Raw genomic sequence first — 13776 nt, forward strand, 5'->3', positions numbered from 1 at the left:
CGGACCTTGGCGTGAGAAAAACTCGTGGCTGCTCTCATCTGAGCCCTTTTTACAAGGATTCATACACAGATGTACAAAGGTCATACACCACATTGATCAGTGTACTCTAGCAATGTAGTTATGTCGCTTCTATGGGTTTTCATTATGTGAATAAGAGGCGCATTTTGATCAAAAAAAGATGGTCGGTTCAGCCAGGTCACATGGGACCTGTTAGAATGAGAGGGGCTATTTGGCATGACAGAAGCAACAATAATAAAGGACACATCTGTAATGCAAATGTAGGTGAAAGTACTTTTTGTTATACCTAGCAGTGCTTGTTTGTCATCTGCGGAGTCCAACTTTGAGGAACACCTGCACGATCTTAGAACAATTACCCCACCAAGAATGCTGTCTTCATCAGCCAGGAAAGGTGAACCTGAAATGTATTAGTTTGGTTAAATGTTATACTAAAAAAGGAAAAATAAATGTAAGAAAGCAAGAAAACTACAATAAATAGTTTGGTACCCATAAACCACAGTCCACACTGAATTATTATAAAGAGTAAACACACTATTGGAGGGTCATCTGGTGAGTCCCAAGTCTAAGTGGTCCCTTTCAGATCATTACACAAATACAGTCAGGTGCATAAATATTGGCACTTTGACAGAATTTTCATATTTTGGCCTCTATTCACCACCACAATGGCTTTGAAATGAAACAAACAAGATGTGCTTTAACTGCAGACTTTCAGATTTAATTTGAGGGTAATTACATCCAAATCAGGTGAACGATGTAGGATTTACAACGGTTTCTATATGTGCCTCCCACTTTTTAAGGGGCCAAAAGTAGTGGGACAAACTAAACAATCCTAAATCAAACTTTCACTTTTTAATACTTTGTTGCAAATCCTTTGCAGGCAATTACAGCCTGAAGTCTGGAACGCATAGACATCACCAGACGCTGGGTTTCATCCCTGGTGATGCTCTGCCAGGCCTCTACTGCAAATGTCTTCAGTTCCTGTTTGTTCTTGGTTGCTATAGTCCATCTTTAAAAATCTACTAAGGAGGGTATACTTTCACAATCGTGTATCGATGTAAGGCAACAAAAAGTTTCAGTGATTGATTTTAAGTCTTATAAGTTACAAAAAGTCTCTGTAAGACTGATGGGTTCATTTGCCATTTCAGGTAAAGTATCCTATATCAAAACTTATTTAGCCACTGAGGGCCTGATTCAGCAAGGAACGCACGGATGCAGATGCACGCGGCACCTGCAAGAATATGCTAATGAATGCATACGCACGGCAATTGCAGCAGAATAAGCAGATGCCCAGCACTACATAATACCACCCACTTCCCTTTACTTGCCCTCTATACCTGGCAAGACAGCGGAAACATCGGGAACCATCGGACCCATATGCAAAATAGTGGTAGACCTGACTCTCCCGCAGACATAGCGAGACTTCCTGTGTGCAACTAGACCTCAGGCTGCCTCCGCCGCCACAAGGGCTTAATTATGCACGCCCCTGAAACGCCATCCAAACGCACAGGCATGCCTGCGTTTGCCCTGCCACTCCCCCGTCACCACCCACAAACGACACTTCCTGTCAATCACTTGTTCTTGGGGCTGCGGACTCCATGCGTACTCATACTCCATCGCACTGCCTGGTTCGCACACACGCACTGCCCGGTTCGCACATGCGCAGAGCAAAAACATCGACCGACTGCGTGCGTCTGCATCCGAGCGTTCCTTGCTGAATCAGGCCCTAAGTTGTAAGATATTTATTTTGCTAATTGTGACTGGGAGGTACTGATAATACAATAGATGAGAAATTTATATGATAATATAAATTACAATTAAATACCAAAAATTTAATAGCAAAAATTTTCTCTCTGACCCAAGCAAGCCAAATGTACAACACAGTGGTTAAGTCAGAAATAATTTTCAGAACCATTATTATGTGAATAACAAAATATGTACTATAAAATTACCAAACACTAAGCATACATACATAATATAAACACCTGTCTTGTCTAAAAAGAACAGGAATCGTTTGCAGTCTAGGTAAATTGATAAACTACAGTAAATAATCACTGCAATATAATATAGTGTCTTTACAAATGTAATGTATATCTTAGTAAAGGCTAAAAAGTTTGTCAGACATACTCTCTGTTGCAACTGCAAATAATATATGTGAAGAAGCAGATAATCCAATATTATTGTGTATCAGTGATGTGCGGTGGGGTCAATGGCTGGGAATGCACACATGGATATGGGTCTGAGTGTTGGGAGCCTGTGTCAACCTCTACTCACTGCAACTCTCCCCTCAGAACACTAAGCTTCAGTGCCCATTGAGTCTCCTACCTGAGTCACTGTGTCTTCTCTTGCTGCTGATGACTGCGTTCTGATCTCTAAACACTGCAGTGCACTTCCTGGTCACATGACACATCCAAGGTGCTCAAGGCACGCCCCCCCACCATACTCAGAGGCATGCCTCTATTAGCTCTCTTTCTGTGCAGCTTACTACCCGTGGTGTGGCCCCGCCCCCGGCTCTGCAAGCAGTGTCTGACTATACATAAATGAGGTTGAGCTATTGCTGCCTCATCTCTCACCTCCCTGCTGTCCCAGGGAGCTCCACAAAGCTGGTGAGTGTTAACTAGAAAAATTATTACAATAAATTATATATATTTTCTTTGCATTATTCTAATAATTTTTTTTATCAATTCTCAGGATGTGATTGTTGTGAATCAGTCTCACTAAGTATATATAGCCTGATTTTTCATACTCACAAAACTGAACAAGGCATAATTGCACATCTCTGTGAATCTGAAGTCAGTTGCTTCTTTACTTGCAGCAAAACAGTGTTTGCACTTAGCATAAAGCTCACTGTGGGTGTATCATGGACATGTAGACGAAACTGAGGACTATTCAGATGTAAGTGTACGTAAACATCTGCCAATTCTGGGATAGGGCTGTTTTATAAATCCACGCTGAAAATGACGACGGCTACTGTCACAAGCAGATGTTTAGGGGAGGTACAGCTGTGTTGATGCTGCAGACTCTGGATACGTGATGAAATCCGTGGCCATTTCCAAACCGCTCAGAATCAGGGCCTTAATGTCCAAATTGACCCTAGTGCCCTCTTGCAAACTTCCAGTGCAAACAACCAATTGAAATAAATAACCGACACTCAGGGCCTTAACTATCACAAGCTTTGGGCCAAATTCAATTCAGTGCGATGATGAATAGCAGTGGGAGGTAGCTCTCGCAGCTATTCAATACAAGACGCTATTTGCCTGGTCGGGAATTGGTTAAGTCAGAGAATGCCGGTTCTCGCGACTTAACCTGGGTGCTTAGGCTCGGCAACCGGCATTCCCTGACTAAAGTGCCAGGCGTGAGAATGTTAGCGCCCAGCTAAGCTGGCAAACAGCTGTGCGTCCAGCACTTTTGGCGGATTTCTCCTCGCATCCCTAGGGGGGTGCGAGTAGAAATCCTTTAGCCGCCCAAACAGCGAGGTGTATTCATCATCGCACTGAATTGAATTCGGCCCAATGTATTAAAACACAAGACCAACATTTAAAATGTCACGGCGTATATATAAACGCACACACACTTTTACAGTTCATTATTTATTTGTTATAAAGTTAATGTTAACTATAAAACAATAGTGATCACAGATGGTGATGAAATGTGAAGTGAAAAGTGACCGGGTATTACAAGAGGAGGGATGAATGATACTGTTACACAGAAGGGATCATATAACTAAATCACAAGGTTACTCGTTAGGGCAATTTCAGTCTAGAAAAGAAAGCAATGGCCAAGAGAAACCAGATTGCAGATGGTTTAAAAGGGCAAACTTTGGAATTAAAACAAAGAGCGCGAGCAAGAAAAACAGATGTTCAATTAGCGAGACGCAAATTCCAAAACAGCAGAAGTATATTATTGTTAAGAATTACTCGAGTAGAAGAAAGGACTAGAGAATAGCAGCAGGTTAAAATATATGAGGGAGCAACAAAGAAAAAAGAGCTGAAAAAAAAAAGATTTCATCTCAATGTAGTCTAAAGTTTAATTTTGGCCTTTGACGAACCACAGTCTTGCGATGGTAAATAGTTACCAAAAATGTCGGAGCTTTCAGAGTTTCCAACTCTGCAATCAATGCAGCATTGGCGGAGTTAGTTAAATTGTATTATTTTCATAACCTCCGCCAGCTGTGTATCAAGTAAAATGAAAAAAATAAATAAAGAGGAAAGTTTACAGAACAATAGAAAACTCTCTTTGCCAAAAATGAAAGAAGATGATTAGACTCGCAGCAATTTAGTAAACAAAATTCCCAGAAATACAGACTAGCGCATAGAACGTCCAGGGGCTCACAGTTCATGTGAAATAAGAGCAGAGGGGAAATGATGAATGGGACTGTTGCATGAAGTGGATAGTATTAATCCGTGCACAAAGACATTACTATTCTCAATGTGTTGAATTGTACAGCAGGTGATTACATTGACAAATATATTCAGGGCATTGTTCCTTGCAAAGCTGGTCGTAGCGTGAAACAAGATCAAAGAAGTTATGTTGTGAATTTAAGTCATGCTTGCAAAAAAAAAAAAAAGAGGTAAAATGTGACAGTGCCATTCCCCTCCTTCGCACAAAATGATGTACTTGCCAAGATAAGAAGAAAAAGAGGGCTGAAAATGAGCAGGGGAGCTGGAGGTCAGAGGATTGAGATGTAGAGAATGAACATCTCGGGAACAGCAAGGGGTGAGGGCAGAAGAAATTGGAGAGGAGCAAGGATTAGAACAGAACATTATACATCCCAAGATTTCAGCTATTAGAAGTCTTTCAAACACAGTTTAGCAAACAACAGCAGAGATGTAACAGTTGACCTGTCATTTGCCACATAAATTCACAATAGTGTTTAAAAAAAACAAAAAAAAACCTGATAATGGAGGATACAATTTGACTGTTAAAGCAACAATAAATGTTTTTTTGTTAAGCAATGTTTTTCCGTTTTGGACAAGCCTACATCTTTTTGTACTGCTGAACACTCACATAGGAAACAGGGCCACCCCAGCTCCTGAAACTGCATCACACAGCAGCTTGCAGAACCCGAAGACTAAATTTCTGTAGTCATCTTCAACTGAGCATAATAGAATATATTGAAGCGGACTGGACAATTGAAGTCATCCTGTGCTGTGAAATCTAATACAGAAGGAGCGATCACATGGGAGAAACATGCCAATTACTACATTGGGAAAATGGTTAGAAAGGATGGGGGGGGGGGGGGGGCTTTAAAGACTATGAGGTCAATCCAAATAAATGCATAGGGTGTGAGTTGCCGTTGCAACGGTGTTAAAACTCCGGCAACGGACCGGCACCTCACACCCTTCTCGGCCAGGTCTGAACCTAAATTCACGTAATTTTGCTTGGAGCCCTATTCGGCGAGCACTTTTAAGCAAAACCGGGTTGCCGTAAAGTGCGGCCATAGCGGCTAATTGGATTGAGCCCTATGGTCCTTATTTATCAACAAGTTTTATAATTCACAACGAGTGATAAAACTCGCTGTGTATGATAATGGTGCTCCAGCCAATCACCTCCCAACTGTCATTTTTCAAACAGATGACAGTTGGGAGTTGATTGGCTGGAGCACCATTATCATACACAACAAGTTTGAACACTCATTGTGAATGATAAAACTTGTTGATAAATAAGGCCCTATTTCATCTACAGTAATACAACCCTCTGCCAGCCTTCCACTGGGATTGTAGAAAGATGGTTGCTTCTATACCACAGCTCCTAAATTCCATGGACATTTTTTGTTGTTGTTTTGGGTGGAATCCTTCTATATTTACCCAAGTCAATAAATTGTGTTTGACATGGAGTTCCACAGAAATGTGTTATGGTCCTGCACACAAGTTAAATAAATGACTAAACAAAGCTGCAGTTTTGATTTCCCATTAAAGATTAAACACCTTCTGCTACAACATAACACACAAACACACACACACACAGTGGAATCTGTACAGGACAAGACAGGTGCACTCTAATGTATTACATGTGGTTACATCATTGAGGTCCTCCCCTCAGTGAGAAGACAAGCATTATTATATTTCAATACTGTTACAAAATTGTAACTTTAAAGAAAATAGAATGCTTTGAAATTATGCAAATATTCTATACATTATCCTTTGCACACAAATATCCTTTTTTTCTCTGATCAAACCATTTTGTTGCACTGCGCACTATATGAAGTTTACATTTCATAAGCATTTAATTTTCCCTATAATCAACACTATTAGAACAAGGGAAACTATTTCACTTTTAACCAAAGCCAAGTTTTAATCATAATATAGACAGGAAACCAAAATACATACAAACCATGCCATCAAAAGTTGTGTAACTCCAGAGAGACCAATGGCTTAAGGACACAGAGACAAGGCCAGCATGGGCCAGAGGCTAGACAGGCTATGTAATGAACGGGGCTTGTAAATGACATTTCTCAGAAGCATGCTTTCTTACAGAAATCACCTTCTTCGAAAAATCTAAAAATAAAACACAGTTCAGGGCCAAATGAAAATTTTTCATGTTTGTCCAAAACTTGGTGAAGTCTTATTATTACACAAACTCTGGGGCAGATGTTTGGATTAATTGGATTAATGTATGCTTCGTATGTAACGGCATGTATGGCTGCAGCATTTCTCAGTCAGCTCCCTCATCGATGGACCTCCCTACTCCACAGAGACTCTCAAACTTTAAAATCTTTTAATACTCCCTGAACATCCACATCTACAGTTGAACCTATCTGTGAACATCCACCAGGTCTACAGCGGAACATATCTGTGTACATCCACCAGGTCTACAGCGGAACCTATCTGTGAACATCCACCACGTCTACAGTGGAACCCATCTGTGCACATCCACCACGTCTACAGTGGAACCTATCTGTGCACATCCACCACGTCTACAGTGGAACCTATCGTGAAAATCCACCATGTCTTCAGTGGAACCTATCTGTGAACATCCACCAGGTCTACAGCGGAACATATCTGTGTACATCCACCAGGTCTACAGCGGAACATATCTGTGTACATCCACCAGGTCTACAGCGGAACCTATCTGTGAACATCCACCACGTCTACAGTGGAACCCATATGTGCACATGCACCACGTCTACAGTGGAACCTATCTGTGCACATCCACCACGTCTACAGTGGAACCTATCTGTGAAAATCCACCATGTCTTCAGTGGAACTTATCTGTGAACATCCATGTCTTGAAACATCTGCAGCAAATGAAGCGCTGGTTCAGGATAATTGCATTGCTCGTTGCGTGCGCAAGTTTTTAGCGCGAATGGCAAATATGTAGTTGGACACATCTGTATACCTGTATGTGGGGATAGCAGTGTGTGTGTGTGTATATAAGTGGATCAGTGTGAATTTGTTATGTAAGGCGATCGGAATGTACTGTATGTGCGTGCATGGGAATGCATGCTTGCGTATATGGAACAAAATACATTCTTAATACATACTGCAACCCTAAAACAGAATATTGACTCTCAAAATATAATATAACAGTTGCTGTTGCCATTATACATACACTGTAAACACACCTGCTAGTCTGATAAACACACCGGACTAACAAACCACCAACAATTCTATGCTACTTCTTCATGAAACATCTGCAGCAAAAGAAGCGGTCTACATTTTCTCATGACACAGGGAAAACCTGTGTGTAGATCACTTATTTCTACATACAGATTGCATGTAATCACCCACCACAAATCTGAAGATAATTGCCCATACACAAATCATTACCGGCATTAATAAGTTATCTTTAGGTGACAAACTGGTCCATTAATACTCTCCAAGAAATACAGAATTATATACAAAAACGTCATTATATTGTAGCAACTGCTTACTGTAGCTTCCATGTCTTATTACATCCCCTCTCACAGTCCACACATAACCTCACATATTGTCTTTCTTTCACATACTCCTGACATTTTGCCGACATTCCTGTGTGACTGGATCATGCAGCCCACCAAGAAACTCTGCATTCTGGCCGGACCAAATTGCAATATATAGCACCTATCCTTGTGTATCAATGCCTATTTCCCTATAGATTGTAAGCTTGCAAGCAGGGCCCTCTTACCTCTATGTCTGTCTGTTATTACCCTGTTTTGTTCGATCAATGTTTCCAATTGTAAAGCGCAACGGAATATGCTGCGCTATATAAGAAACTGTTAATAAATAAATAATAAATACTGTAAGTTTACAAATGCATTTTTAAAAAAAAAAAACAATAGTGGCAATTGCTGTGTCACTTTTACTAGTTTTCTTCTATTGTTCTGTAGTCTTAATTATATGTTTTATATACTCTTAAAGATTCCTAATACTTTAGTAATTCAATGACTTTAGCTGGTCGCACATATGTCAGCATGGGGTCATAACCACAGAAAAACAGCTTTCCTCTACTTTTAGGATCTACCTCCCAGCTCCACATTTCAAGTGTTATATCAAAGTATTGCGGATTCAAGGGTTCTTAAACTTTTTTTGGCCAGGACCCCAATGATCCCTGTGAATAATTTCAGTACCACTAAGGAATACTAATGCACTACAGTGCATCCGGAAAGTATTCACAGCGCTTCACATTTTCCACATTTTGTTATGTTACAGCCTTATTCCAAATTGGAATAAATTCAGTTTTGTCCTCAAAATTCTACACACAATACCCCATAATGACATGGTGTAAAAAGTTTTTTGAAATTTTTGCAAATTTAATTAAAAAACCCCCAAAACATAAGGTGCATACACACACAACGATTTTTTTGAACGATTAACGAAATCATTTATCATTCAATCATTGAAAAAATTGTGCGCGTTCACGTTTGTAGTTCAGTCAGACTGACCAACTCAACGATTTTCAGTAAGGGAATATGCAAAAATCGTTTGTAGTTCAAAAAAATCGTTCATTACATTTAGTAAATGAACGAATTTAGTAAACAATTTTCATTCATTTTTCCCTTGAAAAAATTAACGAAAATAGTTTACTAAAATCATTCATTTACTAAATCGTGTGTGTATGCAGCTTAAGAAATCACATGTACATAAGTATTCACAACCTTTGCTCAATACTTTGTTGATGCACCTTTGGCAGCTATTACAGCCTCAAGTCTTTTTGAATATGATGCCACAAGCTTGGGCAGTTTCACCCATTCCTCATTGCAGCACCTCTCAAGCTCCATCAGGTTGGATGGGAAGAGTCGGTGCACAGCCAATTTCAGATCTCTCCAGAGATGTTCAATTGGATTCAAGTCTGGGCCACTCAAGGACATTCACAGAGTTGTCCTGAAACCAATCCTTTGATATCTTGGCTGTGTGCTTAGGGTCGTTGTCCTGCTGAAAGATAAACCGTCGCCCCAGACTGAGGTCAAGAGGGCTCTGGAGCAGGTTTTCATCCAGGATGTCTCTGTATGTTGCTGCATTCTTTTCCTCAATCCTGAATAGTCACCCAGTTCCTGCCGCTGAAAAACATCCCTACAGCATGATGCTGCCACCATCATGCTTCACTGTAGGGATGGTATTGGCCTGGTTACGAGCGGTGCCTGATTTCCTCTAAACATAACACCTGACATTCACGCCAGAGAGTTCAATCTTTGTCTCATCAGAACAGAGAATTTTGTTTCTCATGATCTGAGAGTCCTTCAGGTGCATTTTGGCAAACTCCAGGCAGGCTGCCATGTGCTTTTTACTAAGGAGTGGCTTCCGTCTGGCCACTCTACCATACAGGCCTGATTGGTGGATTGCTGCAGAGATGGTTGTCCTTCTGGAAGGTTCTCCTCTCTCCACAGAGGAATGCTGTAGCTCTGACAGAGTGACCATCAGGTTCTTGGTAACCTCCCTGACTAGAGCCCTTCTCCCACGATCACTCAGTTTAGACGCCCGTCCAACTCTATGAAGAGTGCTGGTGGTTCCGAACTTCTTCCATTTACGGATGATGGAGGCCACTGTGCTCATTGGGACGTACAAAACAGCAGATATTTTTCTCTACCCTTCCCCAGATTTGTGCCTCGAGACAATCCTGTCTCGGAGATCTACAGACAATTCCTTGGACTTCATGCTTGGTTTGTGCTCTGACATGCACTGTCAAGTGTGGGACCTTATATAGGACAGGTGTATGCCTTTCAAAATCATGTCCAATCAACTGAATTTACCACAGGTGGACTCCAATTAAGCTGTAGGAACATCTCAAGGATGATCAGTGGAAAAATGAGCTAAAAAAGAAACCGGTGTTTATAGCTATAAAGCCAACAGATATATACAAAAAATACACAAAAAAAATATGACACCAATAACTTTCCGTTATGTCAGTGGTTCCAAAACACAATCCAAGAATTAAGGATATACATGTTTGTGTACAGATGGTTTAATCAAAATGCACGAGGTACTAATTTAAGTCACCTGTGCACAAACATAGATATCCTTAAAATCTGGACTGTTAGTGTTCCTTGAGGATAGCACTTGAGAACCTCTGCAACATACTATTGAAGTGAAATTATAAATCTTCATTAGTGTTGATCTGGGGCATTAATAACATTTTAAATTCCGGATGAAGCTAAATCAATTTAAACTAACGCCACTGGATGTATAATACATGGCAATCATGACGGGTTTGTAGCCCCTATAGGTGCGGTGGTGTTGTCATCCAGTGTCATGAGGAATTACATGTGCACATTTCTTTATGGTTTTCATTAAACATCTATTCTTTTTGCAGGCTATGGTTTCATTCCCGTCCCTGCTGACCCTTGAGATGTGTATTAGACTGCTTCCCCCCCCTTCCTCTCGAGAAGCAAACACCGACCGCTTCTTCTATCATACTATATTCATATTATATTTTGAACAAATATACCCTGGACACTTGGAAATGTCTTCATACATAAAATCTAAACATGCACATATACTATAGTATAAAATATATTTTAGCCTCCAAACATAAAGATTGTTGTAGAAAAAAAAAATAAAAAACATATGACCTAACAATGCAGTCCAGAATCTTGCGGTGAGAAGATTTATCAACATTTTATAAACAATATTTTATCTGCTCATTATCTGTCCAAGTTTTTCTGAATGCATTCAAAAGACAAATATTTATGGCAACTCTGTAATCCATAAACGTTGGCTACGTATTAAAAGAACCCATCAGTAACACATCCCCATTTGTAATATTTTGAATTTTGGATAATGCTTGTGTATACACAACCTCTTTTTATTTGCCGTTATTTCAATGTTCGATTAACCACTCAACAGATCGCCGTCCAGGGCATTAACATTTAACAAATGTGTTTTCACAAATCTAATTATGCCACGTTTTTTTATTTTTAGTACTGAAACACTGGTTGGCTGTACATTGATTAAAAAAAACAACTACATCTGACATTGGTTTGTCCATCACCTGCAGATTAGAAAGTTCCAAGTGCCTAAGCCAGCCATTGCCTTTTTGGAAGAATTCCCAAACCTTTTATAGAGCTTGAGAGATGCGCTCGAAATAGGATGGAAGGAATGGACTGAAATAGCCAAAATCAGTCGCCTCCAAGTACACAACAAGATGGTATTTTGTGGGAGAATTTGATATTGCCCAGCCTATTCCTCATTGCTCTGGAGTAAAACCAAAAGTGATTTTTAACTAGATCTTCTTGTGTGCTTCTAAATTAATAACAAGTGCTGTACATCCCACTGCACGGCGAGGAAGACTCTCCAAGTGCTTTATAGTTTGTGCAAAGAAAATAGAAATAATAGGGCGCTGTCAGGAGTGGTTTGACCAAGCAGCTGCTCAAAAGGAGATAGCAAGTCTCCTAGATAGAACAATAAAAAACAACAATTAAAGCAGCGCTCCAATTAAAATTCTCAATATATATTTAATAAAACAAAATTCCATTAAAATGTATTAGACTCTCAAACAATATAAATACATGGATGAAAAGCACAAACAATATTTAATAACAGTCATGCATGTCAAAAATAAAAGCTCTTGAAATAGAAAAGATCACCTGTAAAAGGCACAATGAATTATGCACCAAGCAGAGTTCAATGATGATTGCGGTTTCTGTATAAGAGTTTTAGTAACATTACCAGCTCGTTGTGGTCTCCAGTGTGGATTTGTAAATGGTGTTGGTCTGATAGCTATCAAGGACCCGTTTGACCAGAGTATGTTCTGTAGTGCTGGGGCCAGTGGTTTAAAAACTTGAGTCCCACATGGATATGAGAATCTCTCCACCAATGACTGTGGGTGTAGTTCCCAATAGATACTCCTTGGTTAGCTGATTAAGCTCTCTAGGTCCCAGACTGGTAAAAAGAGGATTCTAAAACAAGGACCAATGACCGTCTCCACACTCTAGCAGTGCCAACCACAATGGTAAAAACTCCACAATACTGCAAAAGGTAAGGTGCTAGTGCCTGAGTCAGGGTTTGTAACTGTAAATTTCCTATACCGGTTTAATTTCCTATATAACTATTTTAGCCAAATTCAAAATTAAAAGTTAGGTTGAGCGCAGTAACCACTTTGCTAGGTCAGTGGCGTAACTATAAATTTTGCTCCCCCATGCCAAAAATGTTTCAGGCGCCCCCCCCACCAAAGATCAAACACACCCGAAGACGACAGTGACGTGCCTTACACATTATGACACACTAAGTAATGCAACTTATAACACAATGTGCCACACCGGAATGCCCCTTACAGCACATTATGCCACACAGCAATGCCCATTACACATGCCACACAATAATGCCACGTATAACACATAATGACATACAGTAATGCCCTTATAGCAAATTTATGCCACGCTGTAATGCCCCTATTTCACATTATGCCACACTGTAATGCCACATACAACACATTATGCCACACAGTAATGCCACATACAACACATTATGCCACACAGTAATGCCACATATAACACATTATGCCACACAGTAATGCCCCTTACACATTATCCCACAGTAATGCCCCTAATAGCAAATTGTGCACACAATAATGCCAAATACACATTATGTCAAACAGTAATGCCCATTACATCCCACCCTGACAGATCTACTTCACCAACCCTCCGCTCTGCTCCTGCCAGTCTGTCACCTCAGCTCAAGACAGGTTGCACAGTTTTTATGTCCGTGTAGAACCAGATTATTGGGAACATAGTTTATAACCTGTAAACTGTGTGTATCAAGTTAGTGCCCCTTATACAGTGCCCCCTGTAGTTGTGCCCCAAAATGCAATGCCCCCTATACTAGTGCCCCTCATGCATTGCCCCCTGTAATAGTGCCCCTTATGCAATGCTCCCTGTAGTAGTGCCCATTATGCAGGGCCCCCTTTAGTAGTGCCCCATATGCAATGCCCCCTGTAGTAGTGCCCCTTATGCAATGCCCCCTGTAGTAGTGCCCATTATGCAGGGCCCCCTGTAATTGTGCCCATTAAAGTAGTGCCCCCTGTAATGTGCCCATATGCAGTGCCCCCTGTAGTTGTGCCCCTTCAAGTAGTGCCCCCTGTAGTTGTGCCCCTTCTAATAGTGCCCCCTGTAGTTGTGCCCCTTTTAGTAGTGTCCCCTGTAGTTGTGCCCCTCCTAATAGTGCCCCCTGTAGATGAGCCCCTTTTAGTGGTTCCCTCTGTAGTTGTGCCCCTTTTAGTAGTGCCCTCTGTAGTTGTGCCCCTTTTAGTAGTGGCCCCTGTAGTTGTGCCCCTCCTAGTAGTGCCCCCTGTAGTTCTGCCCCTTTTAGTAGTGCCCTCTGTAGTTGTGCCCCTTTTAGTAGTGTCTGC

At 40.8% G+C, this 13776-nt stretch overlaps 1 protein-coding gene across 1 annotated transcript in view; it reads right to left on the bottom strand.

The window, feature by feature from the left end:
* Positions 1-13776, bottom strand: part of TASP1 (taspase 1) — a 191395-nt gene that overhangs the window by 28543 nt on the left and 149076 nt on the right. The window contains exon 13 of the mRNA XM_088479452.1: positions 305-415. Within this exon, the coding sequence (XP_088335578.1) occupies positions 305-415 (111 nt within the window). The remainder of the gene's footprint in view (positions 1-304; positions 416-13776) is intronic.

Source organism: Taudactylus pleione, unplaced genomic scaffold (assembly GCF_031769625.1).
Source record: "Taudactylus pleione unplaced genomic scaffold, aTauple2 ptg000235l, whole genome shotgun sequence".
Classification (NCBI taxonomy): Eukaryota; Metazoa; Chordata; class Amphibia; order Anura; family Myobatrachidae; genus Taudactylus; species Taudactylus pleione.